General features: G+C 40.7%; 2 protein-coding genes and 1 long non-coding RNA gene across 3 annotated transcripts; 1 reads left to right on the top strand and 2 right to left on the bottom strand.

Annotated features, from left to right (window-relative positions):
* Nucleotides 1–1,811: 1,811 nt before the first annotated feature.
* Nucleotides 1,812–2,135, bottom strand: LOC120290579 (uncharacterized mitochondrial protein AtMg00810-like). Its single transcript, XM_039306887.1, has one exon. It carries the CDS (start codon nucleotides 2,133–2,135, stop codon nucleotides 1,812–1,814), a length of 324 nt encoding a protein of 107 aa, XP_039162821.1.
* Nucleotides 2,136–2,434: 299 nt separating this feature from the next.
* On the top strand, nucleotides 2,435–6,793 carry LOC120290221. Its single transcript, XR_005548066.1, has 2 exons — nucleotides 2,435–3,174; nucleotides 5,949–6,793. It is a non-coding gene; the product is annotated as an uncharacterized LOC120290221 (long non-coding RNA).
* An 853-nt stretch (nucleotides 6,794–7,646) lies between these two features.
* LOC104434823 (ubiquitin-like modifier-activating enzyme atg7) lies at nucleotides 7,647–19,216 on the bottom strand. Its single transcript, XM_039306886.1, is given in 18 exon segments — nucleotides 7,647–7,757; nucleotides 7,759–7,857; nucleotides 8,068–8,256; nucleotides 8,377–8,535; nucleotides 8,614–8,755; nucleotides 8,834–8,939; nucleotides 9,026–9,221; nucleotides 9,306–9,401; nucleotides 9,495–9,548; nucleotides 9,630–9,821; nucleotides 10,142–10,277; nucleotides 14,023–14,086; nucleotides 14,797–14,891; nucleotides 15,003–15,076; nucleotides 16,513–16,606; nucleotides 16,809–16,900; nucleotides 16,982–17,164; nucleotides 19,037–19,216. Coding segments are annotated over 18 exon segments (2,262 nt in total).
* Nucleotides 19,217–19,993: the final 777 nt, after the last annotated feature.

Genomic DNA, 19,993 nt, shown 5'->3' with positions numbered 1-19,993 from the left:
CATTCAAATGCAATTTGTGATGACTCAGACTCGAGGTAGTACGGAGGGACGAACTAAGATTGCATCGGCAGTATGCGGGCGAGAGTAAGGGCATGTGACGGCCCAGGCGGCGGTGCGCGAGGAGGAGGGATGGTGGTTCATCCGTGCCTCGATCCTCAGACATGCGCAGGGAGGGGGCGTGTCTCTCATCCCATATCGCTTAAGGAGGGGAGTCTTGGGCTAGTTTATAAGGTTTGGGTTCTCTAATCTGTGCAACGCGTTTTCTTGGGGTAGTATGGGTTGCCCCGAACAAAGCCGTGAGGGCTGAAGGCCTAAAGCGGACAATATTACATGGTGGGAGGCTTGGGTCCTTACAAATGGTATTAGAGCCGACTTCTGCAACGTGTGATAGGGGGGAGTCCTGGGCTCGTTTTCTTGGAGTAGTATGGGCTGTCCTGAGAAGAATAAAGCCGTGAGGGCCAAAGGCCCAAAGCGGACAATATTACATAGTGGGAAGCCCAAGTCCTTACACAATTTGGTGGTACTTAAAGCAATTTACAGAATCGCAGGACACTTAAATTGAGAATTTCAAACCACAATTTGTCTATTTGAAAATACAAGGCCCAAAGCGGACAATATTACATAGTGGGAAGCCTAGGTCCTTACACAATTTGGTAGTACTTAAAGCAATTTACAGAATCGCAGGACACTTAAATTGAGAATTTCAAACCACAATTTGTCCATTTGAAAATACGTCGCCACACCATCATTTAATATCATCATGAGCTTTCATGAAACTATGGAGCAGTACTACAGGTTGAAATTTGTTGGTATTTGTGGAAACGTGTATTTGATGTGTGTGCAAGTGTGTTTTGTGTGTAAACTATCAAGAGAAACAAGGAAAGAACGGGTAATAAAATAATTTGCAGCAAGGGAACACAAGGGAACAAAAGAAAACTTATTTATTTATTTATTTATTTAGTTATTGTAGTACAAAGGGAAGGGGAGGAGCTTACCTTTTTGCTCTATTGTTTGCTGCACTCCCCCCCTTTCCTATTTATAGTGGCTCTCCACCAACTTATAGCCCATCTTCTAGTAGTTTCTTTTACAATTTTTTCTTGAACAATAGACTTTTTAAGGTAAATATCTCTGCCATTTGCAGAGATAATTCCATAGACTCTTCTAGGTTTTTTCTTATATTTTCTAGCTCAAATCTTTCATGAAGTTTCTAGAAATTAGATCAATAATCTAACACTCCTCCTTGATCCAATTTCGTGTTACTCCAAGCATTTCCCGTAATGTCTCGAACTTGTCTTGCGATAGTGCTTTAGTGAATATGTCCGCTACTTGTTCGTTAGTTTTGCAATATTTCAGCCTGATCTTTTCGTTATTATGAAGTGATATTTGATATCGATATGTTTGATTTTTCCATGGAATATTGGATTCTTTGATATAGTAAGCGCCGATTTATTGTCGCAAAGTAATGGAGTCGGTTCTGTCTGTACTTCTCCAATGTCTTCTAGAATTCTTCGAAGCCATATTGCTTGATTGGCGGTTGTAGCAGCTGCGATGTATTTAGCTTCTGCAATAGACTGTGCTACTAAGTCTTGTTTTTTGGATGCCCATGAGAATATTCCAGAACCCAGTGTGAATGCATAGCCAGTAGTACTTCTCCTATCATCAGCTGAACTTGCTCAATCATTATCAATGTAGCCAATGAGCTTGGCATTTGTACTTGGCCGATACCAAATGCCCTAATCTATAGTTCCTCGTAAATATTTGAGAATTCTTTTAGCAGCTCCAAAGTGAATTTGACTCGGAGTTTGCATGAATCATGATAGTAGATTTGTCGCATACATAATATCCGATCGTGTAGCAGTGAGATATAGCAGACTGCCAATCAGACTTCTATAGAGGGAGGCATCAACTTTATCTGCTCCATCTTCTTTTAATAGTTTCTCATTTGTCATGAGCAGAGTTGAAACTGCTTTGCGATAGTTCATCTTGAATTTCTTCAAGAGGTTCTCAGTATATTTCTTCTGCGAGATAAACACTCCTTCATTTTGGTCGATCTCGATGCCAAGGAAGTAATGCATCGAGCCCAAGTCTGTCATCTCAAATGTCTTCATCATTTCTTCTTTGAATTCTTGGATCATCGTCTCATTGTTTCCTATATATATGAGATCATCTACATATAGAGAGACAATGAGAGTGTCGAACTTACCTTTGTTGATACCCAAAATTTTTGTCGATGTTTTAAACATTCATTTTGCAAGAAAAACATAAAAAATAAAGAGCAAAAAAGAAAAAAAAAGAAGAATAAAAAAGAATGAAAACATTAAAAAAAAAAAAAAAAGAGAGAAAACAAAAAGAAAAAGGGGAAAAACATTGAAAAAATATATAAAAGGGGCTCTGACTTTTACATTTTTTTTTCTCTCTCCCCCCAGGGCTCGCTCGCTCATTTTTTTCGCGCGCGAATTCTCTCTCACGGGTTCTCTCTCTGAAAAAAGGGCTCTCGGGATTCTCTCTTTGGGGGCTCTCCCAGACGCTCTCGCTCACGGATTCTCTCTCGATCCTCCCTCTCTCTATAACTACTTGATGGAGCTTCCATGGTGGATCTGGAAACCCTAATCCTTCTCCTCCGTTTCCATCGTCACATCTTTTCGGTTCCCGTCGTCGGACTTGTTGTCTGGAATTAGAGAGTGGCTAGTTTTCGTTTTCAATCCTCCTCCGGATCTTCTCGAGCCCCAGAAGACAAAGCAACTACCGGCTAAGGAACTCAAGGAGCGGGGTTCAGATCCGAAGCCAATTGGCGATGGTGGCGACAGAGGTGGTGATGACGGCAGTGATGACAGCGGCTCCCAATCTGTGGCTCGATGCGGCTCTCCGTCGGATCCGACTCTTTCTCTGCGAATCACCCTCTTTGGCTCTCGGGATATAGCTCTTTCTAGGAGACCTGCCTCATCTCTCGCCATTTTCGGATATAGAAGACGAAGCATAGCGATCGGCGATTGTGATCGGAGGATTCATCCATCGTTCAAAATCCACGACGCCGGAGTTTAACTTCTCAGATCTGACACTTTTTCTGAAATCATCAGCTCGGGTACCATTGCAGTTGCTAGAGTGTCATTGTCTCTAACGAGTTCTCTCTATGATTCCATCGTCATTCAAGGGCCTTCGTTGTTTTTCTTCAAGGTATCGCTTACGCTTCATTTCTGTTGCTTCATATGTGAGATAGAAACCGAGAACTCTAGAGTGAAAACATCTTATTGAGGATATGCTATTGATTTGAGCCTACTTGGATGATATTGTGGTCGCGTGATTTTAAGTTGCTGATTCGCCCTTGTATTTTGGTCACTAAGCTGAGATGCTTGCCATATGTTTGTGAAAATGCCTGAATGAATATCTGCATAGTGTCTTCATCAGTGTATATGCAAGATGTTCATGGCTTACTTAAATTATGATGCTCATATTGACTTCATCTTGCTTACTGTTGATCTAATCAATCTGAGCAATTTTAGCATTATGGCATGCTTAAAACATGTGCTCATTGGCCTCATCGACTTTGAGTGATATTCGTTTCCACTTCGAACTAGATGGAGTTTTAGAAAGTAATAAATCTCTGTTCTGGTTTTGTTTTACTCAAATTTGGGAAGTTTTTCTCGATCAAGTAGAGATCTATTGATGGATAAAACTAACGGTTGGAGTTGGCGGATATAAGCAGAAATTTGTAAAAATAAAAACATGGTTTGTTTTTTTTGTCGACCCTTTTAAGGTTGTAGGGTTTGCTGTGATTCATTTTTAGAACTACTCTTTGTGCATTGTTTGGATGGTTTTATAAACCATTAGTTATGCATTATGTTTTAATTCATTTGTGGCTGATTTGTATGTCCTCATGATGATCATTTTTCGACTGTCAATTTGACGTCAATTGGACTCAACTTCTCTTAAGAAGTGGGCTTGTTTTAATCTTTCCTATGATGCTGATCTCACATGATTTGCAATGAGTGGATGATTATTGATGATGAACTTGAAGTTGATTGAACTTGATTTGCCTTAATCTGCAATCTCGCATACCTGTTATGTCACTTTCTGTTTTGGCTTAAATGAGGTAATAGATGAGGCTTTCTGGTCTTGAGCCCTTTTTAGACATAGAAAATAGACTTCTCAAGCTTCGATTTGATAGTTCACATGCCCTGAGAGGACGTCATTTGGTCATCAAAAAACACCTACAAAATCTGTTGATTCTGCAGTAGTTTTTTTTTTTAGGTTGATTTGCTGTTCTGACTTACTGCGATTTTCTGTTTTAATTGGAACGAGCTGGTAGATGATGTTATTAGGACTTAATGTCTTCTAGAGATTTGTAATAGACTTCACGAGCTTTCCATATACATATTATATGTGCGATTTGACTATCGTTTGCCCTGCCTAATGAATGTTACCATATCAATGTTTGATTCTGGAAATTCAGAGAATAGATTAGACTGATTTTCATTCGTGCTATGATTTCTATGATGATTTTTTGACGAAGTTGTCTGCATGAAACTTGTGACTCATTGTCTTCTTGACATTTGAAACACGTGTTACAAGTTTCGCATTAATGCATGGTATATCATATTTGAATCTCGTTTGATGTGAATATCATGCACCAATTTGGCTAATTGCAATTGAAATTTGTCAAGCATGACATTCTTAGTTCCAAGTCACTTTGCAATGTTAATGACTTGTGTGACTTCTTTGCATTCTGATTTAGGGTTAAATGTTTACCCAAATCTTTTTCGCATTCAACCTTATGTCATGTGCAAGTTTCACATTTTTGTACATTGTCTAGGTGGTCTTACGAACCTTTAAACATGCCTTGTATTTTGTCCTGTTTGTGACTTGAATTTGCTGGATTCATGTTTATGTCTGATGCCTATCTATTTGTTATAGTAATGACTTCTATGCGTTGTCTTAGTCATATAAGATGAGGCAAGGGATCCTTGTTTCTTAGATTAGGTTTAGATTAGGACCCTGAGGATGGATATAGCATGAAGATGGTGGAGGTCGATGTCCATTCCGACCATTGTCATATACTATTTGTTTTCCCAACATATGTCTCAGGTTCTTTTCGTTGTATAAAATCCGACGAGTTGCGGGTTTTCTTTCTTTTCTTTTTAATTGTTTTCTCTTTTATATTTTTTAGGACTGTCTTGGTAGATTTACTGCTTTTCCTTGATTGCTTACTTAATGTCTTGCAATTTCAATTTCATTGGTTATTTTGCTTTCTATTTTTTTTTAGAAATAGAATAGCATGAAAATGATCAACCACGCATGATCACTTAGTCTAGGAATAATGATCCTAAAAATGTAAAAAGAAACGCATGGATATGTTAGGAAAAATACAACATATTGTTTAGGTACCGAAAGGGCATTAATAGCAATATTAGCGTAATCCAAGTCCCCGAACCTAGATATCTGGTTGCGTAGGAATCGAGGGTACACTCCCAACCCTCGATTGGGTTTCTAGCCGATCCCCAAAAAACAAAGCTAGTGGCAACTCCCGTCTATTTTTAGGATGTCATAAATAATTAGACTGTATAAATAAACCCACTGTCACGCGGGGTACGAGCTTGGGAGAGCTCATGATCTTGTGATCAAGTACTCCTAAACTCTATTTTCCCACCTTGGACATTTCGAGGGCGGCGAAATCGGGTCGCGACAACCTTGGGTCTTAATGTAGATGTTGGCTCACTCATACTCCTCCTGAATCCTTGCTTGATGAAGTACTCATCGATTCTACTATACCACGCTCGTGGTGCTTGCTTTAACCCATACAAGGCGTTCTTGAGTTTGAGAACTTTTTCTTTTTGGCCTTTGAGGATAAAACTTTGTGGTTGTTCTATGTATATTTCTTCTTGAAGATATCCATTTAGGAATGCCAACTTCGCATCTAGTTGATGGATCTTCCATTCTTTTTGTGCTGCTAGGGCTACAAGTGTTCGAATAGTATCGAGGCGAGCAACGGAGGCAAAAGTTTCAATATAGTTGATACCTAGTTGTTGCAAGTATCTTTTCGCCACAAGCCTTGCTTTATGCTTCTGGATTGATCCATCCGCGTTGAGCTTCGTCTTGTAAACCCACTTGATGCCAATGATCTCTGTCTTCGAGTTGATCAACAAGCTCCCAAGTTTCATTTTTCTCGATCATCTTGATCTCTTCCTCCATGGCTTTTATCCAGACTTCTTCTTTGGATGCTTGTTCGTAGTTTTTTGGTTCCAAAATAGCAAAGTTGCATGTGTCGTAAATTCTTCTAAGGGCTTTTACCCTTAGTATCGGAGACTCTGGAGTAGATTCTTCTTGCGTCACTCTTGGAGAGCTTGGTGGAGTTATGTCATGAGTGGTGGAATTCGGTACTTCTCCTTCTTCTTGTGACGTTGACTCCTCTTAAGCAGGTGGTATGTCTGGCAAGGCGATGTACTTCTTCTTGATCTTTTCATCCTCCCAATTCCAGGCAACATTCTCGTCGAACTCGACGTCTCGACTAATCATAAGCTTTTTAGTTCTTAGGTTGCAAACCGACAGCATTTTGATTGGTCACTTTAGCCAAGGAATATTCCCTTTTCTGTCTTTTCATCTAGCTTACTCCTTTTTTGAGTAGGGATGTGGACATAGCATATGCATCCGAATACCTTGAGGTGCTTTGCTGAAGGCTTTTGTCCACTCCATGCTTCGACTGGAGTTTTATTTTGGATTGCTTTAGTTGGATAGTTGTTTAAGATGTATACAGGCTTCTGCCAAGAACGAGTTAGGAAGTCCTTTTTCCTTTAGCATAGACCTTGCCATCTCCATAACGGTTTTATTCTTTCTTTTGGCTACTCCATTTTGCTCTGGGGCATAGCCAATAGTTAGTTGATGATGGACTCCTTCATCTTCACAAAATTTATTAAACTTCTTTGAATTGTGTTATGTGCCTTTTTGTCACTCCTTAGGACTTTGATTCTTTTGCCACTTTGATTCTCTGGCCACTTTGATTCTTAAAGTGGCTCTTGAATTTTCTAAAGATAGAGAAAACCTCTGATCTTTCTCGAAGAAAGTATACATACGTCATTCTTGTATAATTGTCAATGAATAGGATGAAATATTTATTTTGACTGGGTGTAGGTGTCCTCATCGGACCGCACACGTCCGTGTGGACAATTTCCAATGGCTTCTTAGCTCTCCATGCACCTCCAGATGGAAAGGACTATCTCTGCTGTTTTCCAAGGAGGCATCCTTCACAAATATCTGAAATTTCTGAAATAGCTAGAAAGTCTCTCATCATATTTTTCTGATGGAGAGTTTTTAGCCCAGTAAAATTGAAGTGGCCAAATCTTCGATGCCATAGCCATGAATCATCAAGTTGAGCTTTTATGGCTATATCTTTGACATATTTCCATCGAATAGGAAAATTGTCATTTTTCATCATAACAGAGGCAATGCAATTTTTATATTTATCATAGATAATGCAGGCATCTCTACTAAAATATAAAGAATACCCATTTTGTATCATTTGGCCCACACTTAAAGAGATTTTGTGCAAGACGAGGGACTAGATATACATTATGTATATATTTTGGGTCTTTATTCGTTTCCACGGCAATGGTGCCTTTTCCTTTGACATCTACTAATGCACCATTGCCTAACTTTTAGAATATTACATCGATTGGTGCAACAACGTCATTGCAGAAGTAACAGCCCAGCCTCTGCGGACCATTATTATGAGAAAGCGATGCGGCGTCCCCACTATCAGCTGGACCACTCAGTTTGAGTTTTCAAGTTGTTTGAAGAGCTAAAAGGATCCGCTCCATGCCTCATAACCAAGAAGCTATCAAATCCTAAAGCAGCAGTTATGGTGATCTGTAGGAATCAGAAACAAATAAATCAGGGTCATCAGCAGGCGCTAAAATATTTAACTGAAACTAAAGAATACAGAATTCAATCTGACGAAACACGAGTATGTCCATCACTATGAGTAAGTATGATATGGTGACAATAAGACAAACAGAAATCCAGTCTGCACAGAACATGAACCAAAAAAATGGAAAACAAAGAAAAAGAAGAGAGAACCTTGCTAGAAGCAGCTGAAAAAAGCGTGGGTAGCCACCGACTTTCCCTGGTGTCGGTCAACAGGAAAACTACATCATGAGAACTAATCAAGTCATGTAGGCGTCTACAATCATTCAGGACACTTTCTTCTTCTTGGCTAGGAACAGGATGCCCAGGCATAGGTATAGCCATTACGACACCTTCTGCTTCCTGAAAAGATTCAGAGCGACTAAGGTTCAACTCTTATATTAACCAGTTCATGAAAAGCAAACCATTAAGGAGGCATCTTCACAGAGGGCATTCATGTGAACGGACGTAAATATTACATACCACAGCTGGGAATATCTGCTTGAGATTTTTGACAGCTGAAATGGCTTTAAACTCACCACCATTCAAGCAGTCATTCAGTGTATATAATGACTGCCTCAGGGGATTTGACATTGCCACTTTCCCGCTATCAACTAGGGTAATTTTCCTGACACCCCAAGCCTACAAGTGATCACCGTCGTTCAAGACAAGTGTGAAGAGTGGCAATGGCAAATGAAAAATAATTTCTCCAGGACTCACCATAAGCATGCGTGCAACCTGGCATCCAAGGGTGTCGGCCCCCAAGGGAAGGCACTTAGCAGATAAGACATTTAAGTCCAGTGAGGGCAAAGCACGCCATCTCATCAATTTCAAGTTCAAATCCACGGCAGATATGGCTAACCTGTAATTTGAATTTTCACAAAACTAAGTACACAGATGTTGGCACAAACTTAAACAAGAGATGATGGAGACAATATACCTTGTTGGATCCATCACTTTGGCAAGGTTGACACATTTTGATCCTTTTTTACCCATGTTGTACTCCCACCCAATAGCATTAGGCACAGAGTTACGATCCTTCCAAACTAACAAAAATGGGACACCACATATTACAGAGATGATAAAGAGAAAAATCCTAATCCTCTACAAAGCTTTTACTAAGCTTCTGTGCATCTATCTTCTGGAACTGATATTAGGGCTTCGCCAACAAGGGATATTCCCATATCTGCAAAACCAGGATTCTCCCGAAAACAGAGAAAGTGAATCCTTCTGATGTTCCATTTGGTGAAGATAAGCGCAAGGTAGTTGCGAAGAGGCCAACCAGGATTGTGGGGCAGATGGCATGGGTCATAAAAACCAAATAACAACTGCATATAGAATGTGGAGAAATCTTAACAAAGATATCCACTTGTCATAATCAATCCCTTCTTCAGAACTTCAATTGAACTGACCTTGTGACCATTGCCTTTGCAGTCTTCCCAGTCCTTCAGATGTCTAATTGTCACAGATGAATCCGAAGCAATACTTACCAAGAAGAATGGGCACGTCTGCAGAACACTTTATGGCTTATTTTACCATAAGGATAATAAGGAACACTCAAGTAGCAATCAAAAGGAACATAACAAATAGAAGAGACGCACGGCAGTTAAATTTGAATTTCTCCATTCCTTACAAGCAGCTGACAAGGATTCTGTCTACACGATAAAAGAAGAATTTTCATATCAAGGAGGAACTCTCTGAAAAAAAGAATTTTTTGTCTAGCCAAAAGAATTCACCGCCTCTGGGCTAAGCCACTGTGAAGCTGGCTTGATACCAACCAAAGTTGCTGCAGGTTCAAGGACAAGAGCAGGAAAAGCAAACCAATAATAAAAGTTCCACTTTTTGAGGTCTGCAAATGAGATGATGAGAAACCTTGAAAGCACTGCACTATCCTCTAAAGCTTTTCCTGAATGAATATCGTCCCAAATCTACTAAATAACCAAAAGAAGCTATTAAAAAAGACATTAAATAAAATCATTTCTTGCTATTAATGCAACAGAGGAAGCAAAGTCATTCAGCATTCTGCAAATGTACTTTTTCAAAAGACGGGAATCAATCACAAGTTTTAGCATGCTACAAATGCCCATACAGGCTATATGCATAAAGCACAAGTGGAACAGATCAGTAAATTGGACTACTACTTTTTTCTTCTTTAAATGTCACAAAAGTGCACAGGACATCTGACCAAGACACAGCGGAAACTAGCAGATACTACTAAATGGAGCTTCAGGGACATATGACAAGATACCTTTTTGGTTTCAGCCTTTAACAAGCTCTGTTTGTCAAGAGACTGGTAGCCCTCAAAAGTATTTGTGTTGTAAATCGTGCCTGGCACAGAACACTTGTTCCTATTCCCAAGACTAACTATGGCACTTTCAAAACGCCTAATGGGACATCCGAATTTCGCCGGACTTCGAGTACGTAACTATCCGAGACAGGTCGACAAATTTGTCATCGGACTACGTCATTGGCACCACTTACGACCCCATTTCATCACCATCCTCACCGTGTCGAGACATTACGTATCGTCACGTTCTCGTGATAGCTCCTCGTCTAATTTTCTCGCTTAATGCAGTCGGCTATGAAGACACGTTAACCTTGAGCGACCTCGCAAATCAATGGAGTTGAGGACCTTGATTTTGTACCACCCCGCCACCACCATCCTTTTTCTTAGGCGGCCTCACCGATGACCATGCATGAAGGACCATGCAACCACGATAAATTGCTTTCCCCATGCAGCCGTGCGAGTTCATGCATTTTCATGCAATGGACGAAGACCTTGGCCACACCACCACCACGTTATCTTCTTCATGGACAGCCAAATAAATGAAGACCATTGACTTGCCATTTTCAGCCATCCAAGTAACTATATCTTCAGCCCATGCATATGATTTTTGGGAATTGATCAAAGAAGGATGACCGGCCAAGACTGCAGCTATGTCAACCGAATTCCCATGCAGCAGCCATGCACGTCCCTCCTTTTCGTGGGTCAACATTTGGAGGGGAGTTGACCGGAAAGCCACGTCCATTTGATGGTCAACGAAAGAGGGACAATTGACTAAGAAATGTCCGTGCCGCAGTCGCGTTCTTTTCCCCTTCGACCGGTCAACGAAGTGGCCACATTGACCATGCACGAGAGACACGTCCGTGCATGAGGAAGGGGAAGTGTTGGCCAGAGTTCTCGGTGGAAGTCCACGTCTTCCCCACCCGTCTCTGCCTCCTGTTGCCACCGGGATCCTCTTTGTTGACTCACGAAGTCAACCAACAGAAGGTCGGCTTCTCTTCAGCTGGATAGCGAAGCCGAGGATCTCGACCAAGCGGAAGACACGCAGCAGCTCCTCTTGCGCTGGCAAGAGAAGACCCGGATGAAGGCACACGTCTTCTCCACCCGGCTCCGCCTCTTGCCGCCACCGCACCTACGTGTATTGACTAAATTAGTCAATCAAAAGAGGAACAAAACCGGCCATGGACGTGAGAAGACAGAAGACTCGAGAACGAAACCGCGAGCGAGAGAGAAAGCGAGAGAGAGAGAGGAAGAGGGAGGGGGAGGGGGGGGGGGGATCGTTTCCTCTTTGCCCGCGCGCGTAGCTGCCATCCACCGCTGTGCCGATTCAGCCATCTCGACCGTGCCCGCAGCCGCCGCACTACCCGCCACCAACCTCCCGTGCCACTGTAGGTCCGAGTTTCGGTCGCTGTAGCGTCGTTGTCGCCGTGAACCGGTGTATTTGCTAAACCAATGAGTTTATGCACTAAACTCTTCTTAGTAGGCTAATGACGTTTAAGGGGTGTTTAGATTTATTTAAGTGTAATTAGTTTAATTATTAAATATTTTCTGAAAATTAGGCCGGGGCCTAATTGCAATGATGTAAGTTAATTTTTGCAATCGAGTGTTAAATTGTGAAAATTTGAGTGCTGATTGGAAATTTGGTCAATTATTCCAAAAATTATAAAATTTGATATTTATTCAAAAAATCCCGGGTGTCGGGTTTTAAACACCAAAAGTGGTTTTATATACTATATAAACCAGTGGGATTTTGAAAAAAAAAGTTATGAATTTTCCGGGTCCAATCTGACTGTGTACTGACATACGACTATTTTTCATCGGAAGTTTTTAATACGAAGAAAATGGGCCAGGAACACTATTTTAATTGAGGCATTTGAGTGCAATGCACGGTGTCCTGGGCCGAGATTGATTGGTCGTGTGTTGGTTAAGAGAACCCATCCCCGAGCTGTGTTGGATGGACGTTACCCTTTATGGGATACCCATTTATTGGGATTTTGGTCGCAGTAGAGGCTGGACCTATACTCCTTCGGGAAAGTTATCTTTGAGAGACATAACTGTGATCAATGGGGGTGAAACGATGCTTGGCTACACCAGTAGACTGCCGAACTTCAAGTAAGCCGTGCCCTAGAGCGGGCGTAATTATCAATTGGAACACATGTTGAGTAAAATATCTGCGCCGGATTATGGGACAAAAGTGTGTGACATGAAATGGGATGTGTTATAATGATTTAGCCCTATAATCTAGACCCTTGTGCTGATTTGAGAATTAAGTGTGGCATTCCAGTTGTTAGAGCTTAATTATTGCTCATATCGGTATGGTTATCTATGATATAAACTGTACTGACCTCCAGGGTGGATTTGAGGCGAGGTAAGTCTTCTATACCAAATGCGTGATTGTGTGGTTAGGACGCCTTTAGGCGTATTACCCTCCTAATCAAGGTTTATAGCGTGGACTTATTGAGACATTGTCTCACGGGTTATTGAATAACCATCTTCAAGTCGTTAGAAGGTGGTTGTGGAGGACCAAGGCCCCGAAGTCTAAGGAGGAGGAGTATGGAGGATCGGCGATTGTGTCTTGTTAGTATGTCATAGGACAACCTCTTTTGAGAGTTGACCTTCTTGTAGGCTTTCAACTAGACTCATTTTGTACTTGAATTTCATTGTTCATAAAAAATGTGCTTTTTTGTGAATTGATGTCATGCTTTTCTATCCTGAGATGATTACTTTGAGGGGATTATTTTTTCTTCCGCATGTGTTTAAAAATGAATGGGTTGGTGACTCGTCCTGAGAAGTTGCAAACCATTATCGACCAGAGAGGGATGGGCATACGCTCGGGGTTCGGGGCGTGACACCTAAACTCTCACATATCGTCATTGTCTATGCTACTTAGCAATGTGGTGCGAGCAATTGGTTCTTTTTCATCCAAAAAGCAAATGTGTCCTTAATTCTCTTATGTTATGTAGTATATCCATTTTCAAATTCTTCCATAACTTGGTGAAAAGCTTCCAGTGCTTTTTGCTTTTCCAGAATATATTGGATTTTCATATTTCAAATTTCATAATTCTCGCTGTTCAACTTCTCTCATTTGTTTAGTTTAGCCACTATATTCTTAGATGCTAAAATTATTGTATCTGAACATTCTAGACATACATTCAGGATTATTAATACCCAATATTTATGGATTCATTTTGCGAAAACTAATCATATTATTGAATAATTTCAAATAAGATTTCAGAATTGAAATGTTACATTATTTCCAATCATCATCCAAAATTTCTAATTTAAAATTATCATTAATATAACCATCTATATAAGAAGTGAGTTCTTTAAAGTTACAATTTTTTTTTGAACTTCCCACAAGTATAAAGTCTATGTTTGGAACACATCATCTCCACATCGGCATCAAGCTCATTGTTCATTGTAGGCTTCTTCAAATGGATTTGATGGTTGTTATTCACTGCTGGATCATTATGATTATATCTAAGCCCTAAATCTTACAAAAATCAACAAGTTATTTTTTTTTATTGTACGCATAGCCTTTTTTTCCCCTCTTAATTATGGTTTTCTTATTTGATTTGGCTCAAGTATCCTTTTTTTGGGCTAACCCTAACATAGGATTGGAAAATGGTAAAATCACATGGATTTTCATGCTATTCAACGGATTTAATATCTAACGCTATGAAAAACCGTTCCATTGAGTTTTGAATTGTATAATCGTAAGATTCAAAATTATTTTTCATTTCACTCTAGAGTTTACTAAGATTTTACCAATTTAAGATGGGCCACCCTTTTTCCCTTCCTAATTTGGCTAAAGTGCTCCCAATAAATTGTTGTGACCATTTTACCCATTGTGGATCCCACCTTCCCACTTTCCTTCATCTTCAACCTTCTCTTTCCTTCGCCTGTATCCTATAGTACATAAAAGGAAAAAACAGTTCAAATTGGAAACTTTCTGGATTGAACATGCAGAATATCAGGAAGTCATTAAGCAAGTCTGGGAAGATATTTCATCTCCACAGCTTCTATTTGCAGAAAAATTAGGGAGGACATCGAAAGAATTAACGAAGTGGAGCAAAGAGAAGTTTGCAAATGCTTATTCTCGGATCAAAGAGCTTAATCAAGCTTTACAAGCAATCACTAATAAAAAAGATCAGCACACAAGTAGACAGCAGGTGCAGCATATTATTAGCCAAATAGCCACATTGAGAAGACAGGAAGAACAATTCTGGGGAATGAGGTCACGCATTAAATGGCTACATTGGGGAGACCAAAATACCAGATTTTTCCATGCCACGACAATCCAAAGGCGACACCAAAATCGTATTACAATGCTGCAATTAGAGGATAATAGCTGGTGCAGAGAACCATCAACGATAAAGCAACATATTAAAGCTTTCTATGAGAACCTGTATAGCTCTGAGGGTCCACGACACTACCAACCGATCCTAGACCAATGCCCATCACCAATCACAGAGAGGATTAATGCAGATCTGGTGGCAATACCTCTATTGGAAGAAATCAAGGAAGCAGTTTTCCAATTGGGAGCTCTCAAGGCTCTAGGCCCAGACGGCTTTAATGGAGCTTTCTATCAAAAATCATGGGAAACTATAAAAACTGACCTGCTGCAGCTTGTACAGGAGTTTTTTGAGAAAGGTGTTCTTGAACACAGGCTAAAACCAGACACATATTGTGTTGATCCCGAAAGGAAAAAGCCCTGAAACAATCAGTCAATACAGACCCATTAGTCTGTGTAACTTCAGCTACAAAGTTATCTAAAAAATATTAGCAAACAGACTCAAAAAGTGGTTGCCACTTATCATTGAACCAGAGCAGGGAGCTTTCGTCTCGGGGAGGCAAATCCAGGACAACATATTCATAGTCCAGGAAGTTCTGCACCAGCTGCGCATAACCAAAAAGAAGACAAAACATCAGGCCATTGTAAAGCTTGATATGCAGAAAGCATACGATCACATAGAATGAGATTTCGTGAGAGATCTAATGCTGCATATGGGGTTTGATGCAAAATGGGTCTCCCTAATTATGCAATGCATAACAACAGTTACTTTCAGTTTAAAGATCAATGGAGAACCTACCTTTTTTCCATCCCTCGAGGGGTCTCAGACAAGGCAATCCCCTCTCACCCTATATCTTCATCTTGATAACCAATGTCTTAACCTGGATGTTGAAGAAAGCATTAGCAAAAGGTACACTCAAAGGCATACAGGTAAATAAACATTGCCCTCAATTATCACACCTGATGTTTGCCGATGATGTGATATGTTTTCTAGATGGAACCATTACAGAATGCCAAAACCTTGCCCTCATATTGACCCAATACTGCTATGCAACGGGACAAACAGTCAATTTGAATAAATCAGGGGTTTATTTCAGTGGGCATTGCCCAGCAGTATTGAAACACAATCTGGCCACAGAATTAAGAGTCCCTATTCTACAGAAAACAGGAAAATACTTGGGCATACCTACTGAGTGGGGACAATCCAAAAAAGAGATATTTTCGTGGATCCTGGCCAGAGTAAACTCCAAGTTAGCTGGATGGAAAGAAAAAATGCTTACAAAGGCTAGTAAGGAAGTGCTAATAAAAAGTGTTGTGCAATCCCTACCTACCTATGCCATGTCCATATTCAAGCTGCCTATTTCGATTTGTCGAGCTATAGAACAACGTATTGCGTTGTTTTGGTGGCAGAATGGTGATGCAAAAAGAGGCCTGCATTGGAAAAGCTGGGAAATGTTAAAAACTCGAAAAGATGCGGGGGGTATGGGCTTTAAGGATCTGATTATCTTCAATTGAGCCATGTTAGGCAAACAGGCCTGGCGTCTAGCTTCCTCTCCTTCAGCCCTATGGAGTAGAGTGCTGAAAGGGATTTATTTTCCTCATGGAGATCTATGGAATGCTTCCAAGGGATGTCGACCATCATGGGGCTAGCGCAGCTTAATGCTTGGCAGAGACACCATAAAAAGCGATATCAAATGGTCAGTAGGGGATGGGACATCTATTCGCATAAGAGAAGACATGTGGCTATCACAAGGTATAATAGGTGGGACAGCAAACCACACAGAGCCTAAATTTGTGTCTGAACTGATCAATCCAGAAGCCAGTGAATGGAAACAACAACTTATCTACCACCTTTATGAAGAAAAGTTTGCAAACGAGATCGTAGCAATTCCCCTAAACCAGCAACCAAAGCAAGATACGCTTATATGGACAGGTAACAGATCCGGACAATATTCTCGTCAAGAGCGGATATAATGAAGCAAGAAAATCCACCAGCAATACATCGTCAACCGACCTTCTGTTCTTTTCAACCACCACGTACCTTGTGGACACAAATATGGAGTCTTGATGTGCCTCCAAAGGTTCGCTCCTTCCTCTGGAGCCTCTGCCAAAATGCCCTCCCGACGAAGGAAAACCTATTTAGAAGAAAAATCGTAAGTGAACCACGATGCCCGGTATGCTGTTCGAGTATTGAAACTACAGAACATATGATGTTTCTTTGTAAGTGGACAAAGGGAGTCTGGCAAGATGCGATTTTTGAGACGATCAGGCCAAATAACAGCATCAAACGCACGAATCAGTGGATTATAAACGCTTTCCAAAGAGATCAGAACTCACCCGACCGAGAACTGACTAGTCTGATCCTGTGGAATATCTGGAGCGCGAGAAACAACCGGGTCTTTCGTGCAAAGGAACCCCAACCAGCAAATCTGTTGATAATAGCAAAGGAACAACAGTATTCGTTCAGCAAGGGTAGATAAAAAAAAAAATGAGCGATCTCCAACCAAAACCAACCCGGTCTTTGGAGGCCTCGGAAGGGCAACATCTCGAAGCCGAATGTCGACGCATCGTGGAGACCCGGCGACTTCCTCTGCTCTGTCGCCGGTATTGTACGAGACGCAGCTGGAAGGGTTCTCGACGGTTTCGCGGCCACAGCTAGGGTTTCCTCGGCAGGTGAAGCGGAAACTCAAGCACTTTCACACGGGATTTCGTTTATGCACGAACTCAAGACAAATCACGTGCGGGACTTTGGAAGCCGAACTGGAAGATGTTTCATCGAAAGTGATTGTTATGCGGCGGTAGAAATGGTCATGGGCCGGGCCGCACCTTCATGGGATCTTAAAGAAATCGTCCAAAGGTGTACGCATGGGCTTCAGCAGAACAACAATTTCACGGTGATTTATAGCCCACGCCAAACTAACGCAGCGGCGGATTGGATTGCACATCACCATCGACTAAACACCCTTCCACGTAATTGGGTGTCTTCCCCCCCTTTTCCCCTATGGAATATTTTATGCGCAGATCTTTCCCCTTTTGTGGTTTGCAAGACTCCTATTTAATCAAGTAATAGTCACTTCTATTTTGACAAAAAAAAAAAAAAAACCTTCTCTTTCTCTCTCCTTTTACTTTTTTCTCTTCCATGCTTGAGATGATTTTCGCGTCGTTTTTCACGGTAGGTGCTGTATAAATTGATTAAATTTGAAGTGTTGGTTAATGTTGAGTAATGCCGTAACTTTCTTTGTAATGGGTCCGGGTCAATGAAGTCTGAAGGCCTTTTTTCTACTTTTTCTTTTTACATCTCTCTCTCTCTTTCTCAAATTTCTAGGAATAGTGGGTATTGATTTCACAAGAAAAAGGGATGTTGTTCGATGCTAGAGTTTTTCTTTGAAAAGAGATTTGTTTCCCCTTTAACTTCTAACCATTGAATCTTTGACCCTGTTGGGATAACGAATGCAATTGATTTTTTAAGTGGATTTTGAGTATTCTTTACATTGAAAATTTCCTTTGACTGGTTTCTGTTGACCTCTTCTTTTTCTGCAATCTATTTGGTAGAATGATCTCAAGATGCACATTGTTGACACCTAAATTTTGGCTACCCATTTAGTCATTTATTGCATTAAGAAATTAGGGATTAATTTTAACCCCTAAAAAATATTAATTAATTAATTGCATAGCATTTAGTTGTAGGTGCATTTATTTTTTATTTGCATTTTATTAGACCGGTGGTGAATGGGTTCAAATTTATTATGAGCTCTAGTTTGGCAGGCTGGGCTAGGCCCACGAAAGGAGTAAATTAGTCCAAGCCCGTTATTTTTTAAATTAATTATCTCGTGGGAAATTGAGATTTTATGCGATATTACAGTGGTTTTTAGAATCAAGTTGCAATCTTATCTTTTAGTCTTTAGGTGATAAGATCGTTGGAATATTAAGGAGATAAGGAAAATAAGAGGATTTTGGGTGATCGGGAGGTTATAGATTATCTTTGTGTATATTGAAAAAGTGAGATGAAATATTCTAAAAAAATCACCTATTTTTACCTATAAAAGCAATCGTGTATGGTGAGAGAAAGGAGGGGCTTTTCGAGGGTTCTCTTCGTCGAAAGGAGGCCACACAGAAATTGAAAATATGGCCACATTGAAGGGAGACTTTTCTCTCGGTTGTGAGGTGGAAGAAATTTAACACACAAAAAGAGAGAAGAAAGCTTTTCCCCTTTGCCTTTTTCGTTCGATTGCAGAGGAGTGCAGAAGGCAGAAGAGACTTGAGGTGGACGTGCGGCAGGCGGAAAAAGAAGAAATTGCAGCAGGAAAAAAAAAGAAAAAGAAAAAAAGGCAAGCCATAGCCCACTGTTCATCTTCCTTTCCTCCCCCCCCGCGTTCGCCGTCTGCATCTGCTTTCTGGACCTTGCACCGTCGCTCCGCCAGTCCGACGAAGCCACCGCCTCCGCTAGCAGTTTGCGAGTCCCCGTGCCGGCCTGCGCGTATCCCTTGGCCATCCCGTCCTTGAAGCCCAGCAGCGACGCCGCTTCCGTTTGATCTCATCGCAGCTCGGAGCCTAATCTACCGCACCGAAGCACCGATCTCGCTCCCCCGACGTCCTGTCGACCTGCGCCGCTCGCCGCCCCAAAGCCAGTCGTGACCGCCGCGCCGCTCCGAGTCCCCGACGCCTGAGTCTTCCTCCACCTGAGCGCTTGCCGATTGCCATCCGCAAAGATGACGCCGGTAGCCGTCCGCCCACCCGTGATCCATGCTCCGCATCCCTCTGCTGCCGCCGGTTCACTGGCCTACCTTTGCCGGAGCTCTGAACGCTGACGACTGACGACCCAACCCCCGGTGATCTACCGAAGCCACTCAGCCGTGGGTGAAGAAAACAAAAAAAGAAAAAGAAAAGGAAATTAGGTAGTTTTATTTTCTTTTTCTATTAACTTTATTTTATCTATTTCTTTTAAGTTTAGTTATTATTGTGTAAATTTGAAGTGATCTCATTTCATGAATTTTGAAGGCATTATCCGCAGGGTCTTCCTCAGAATTATTGTAATTATTAATTTGATTCGTAAGATATCGGATCATTTTTAATTATATTAATTTTTGGGGCTTGTCGATAGTATTTTAAGTGTTGAATCAATATAACTATTAATTTGATCTGCAAGAATTCGGATCAAATTTTTAGTTATTTTGATATTTTTGTCGTGATAATTAGGGTTATGGATAATCGTTAATTTGATCTGTGAGACAACGGGATATTTTTTCCGATTATTTTAATCCTTTATTTGATTGAATGTCCTGATTAGTTTAAATACGATGTTTATTTGATAATTGCTTGTTTTGGAAAACCAGTAAAAAAATCCAAAAAAATACTTGAATTAAGATTCAGTTTGTTTTAGAATATTTCTTGTTATCTTGCATATCTAGGATAGGGATTTCAGTTCAAAAATATAAAAAACAAAAAAACAAAAATGCATTAATTTATGATTTTAGTTGCATGTTTAATTACGTGGCAATTTTAAATTTTGAATTTTATAAAAA

This window comes from Eucalyptus grandis, chromosome 2, assembly GCF_016545825.1.
Source record: "Eucalyptus grandis isolate ANBG69807.140 chromosome 2, ASM1654582v1, whole genome shotgun sequence".
In the NCBI taxonomy this organism is placed as follows: domain Eukaryota; kingdom Viridiplantae; phylum Streptophyta; class Magnoliopsida; order Myrtales; family Myrtaceae; genus Eucalyptus; species Eucalyptus grandis.
Note: the sequence above shows the minus strand (reverse complement) of the source record. Positions and strands in the feature narration are given on the sequence as shown.

Coding starts and splice junctions, on each gene's coding strand:
- LOC120290579 (XM_039306887.1), bottom strand. CDS start 2,135: ATGATCCAAGAATTCAAAGAAGAAATGATGAAGACATTTGAGATGACA.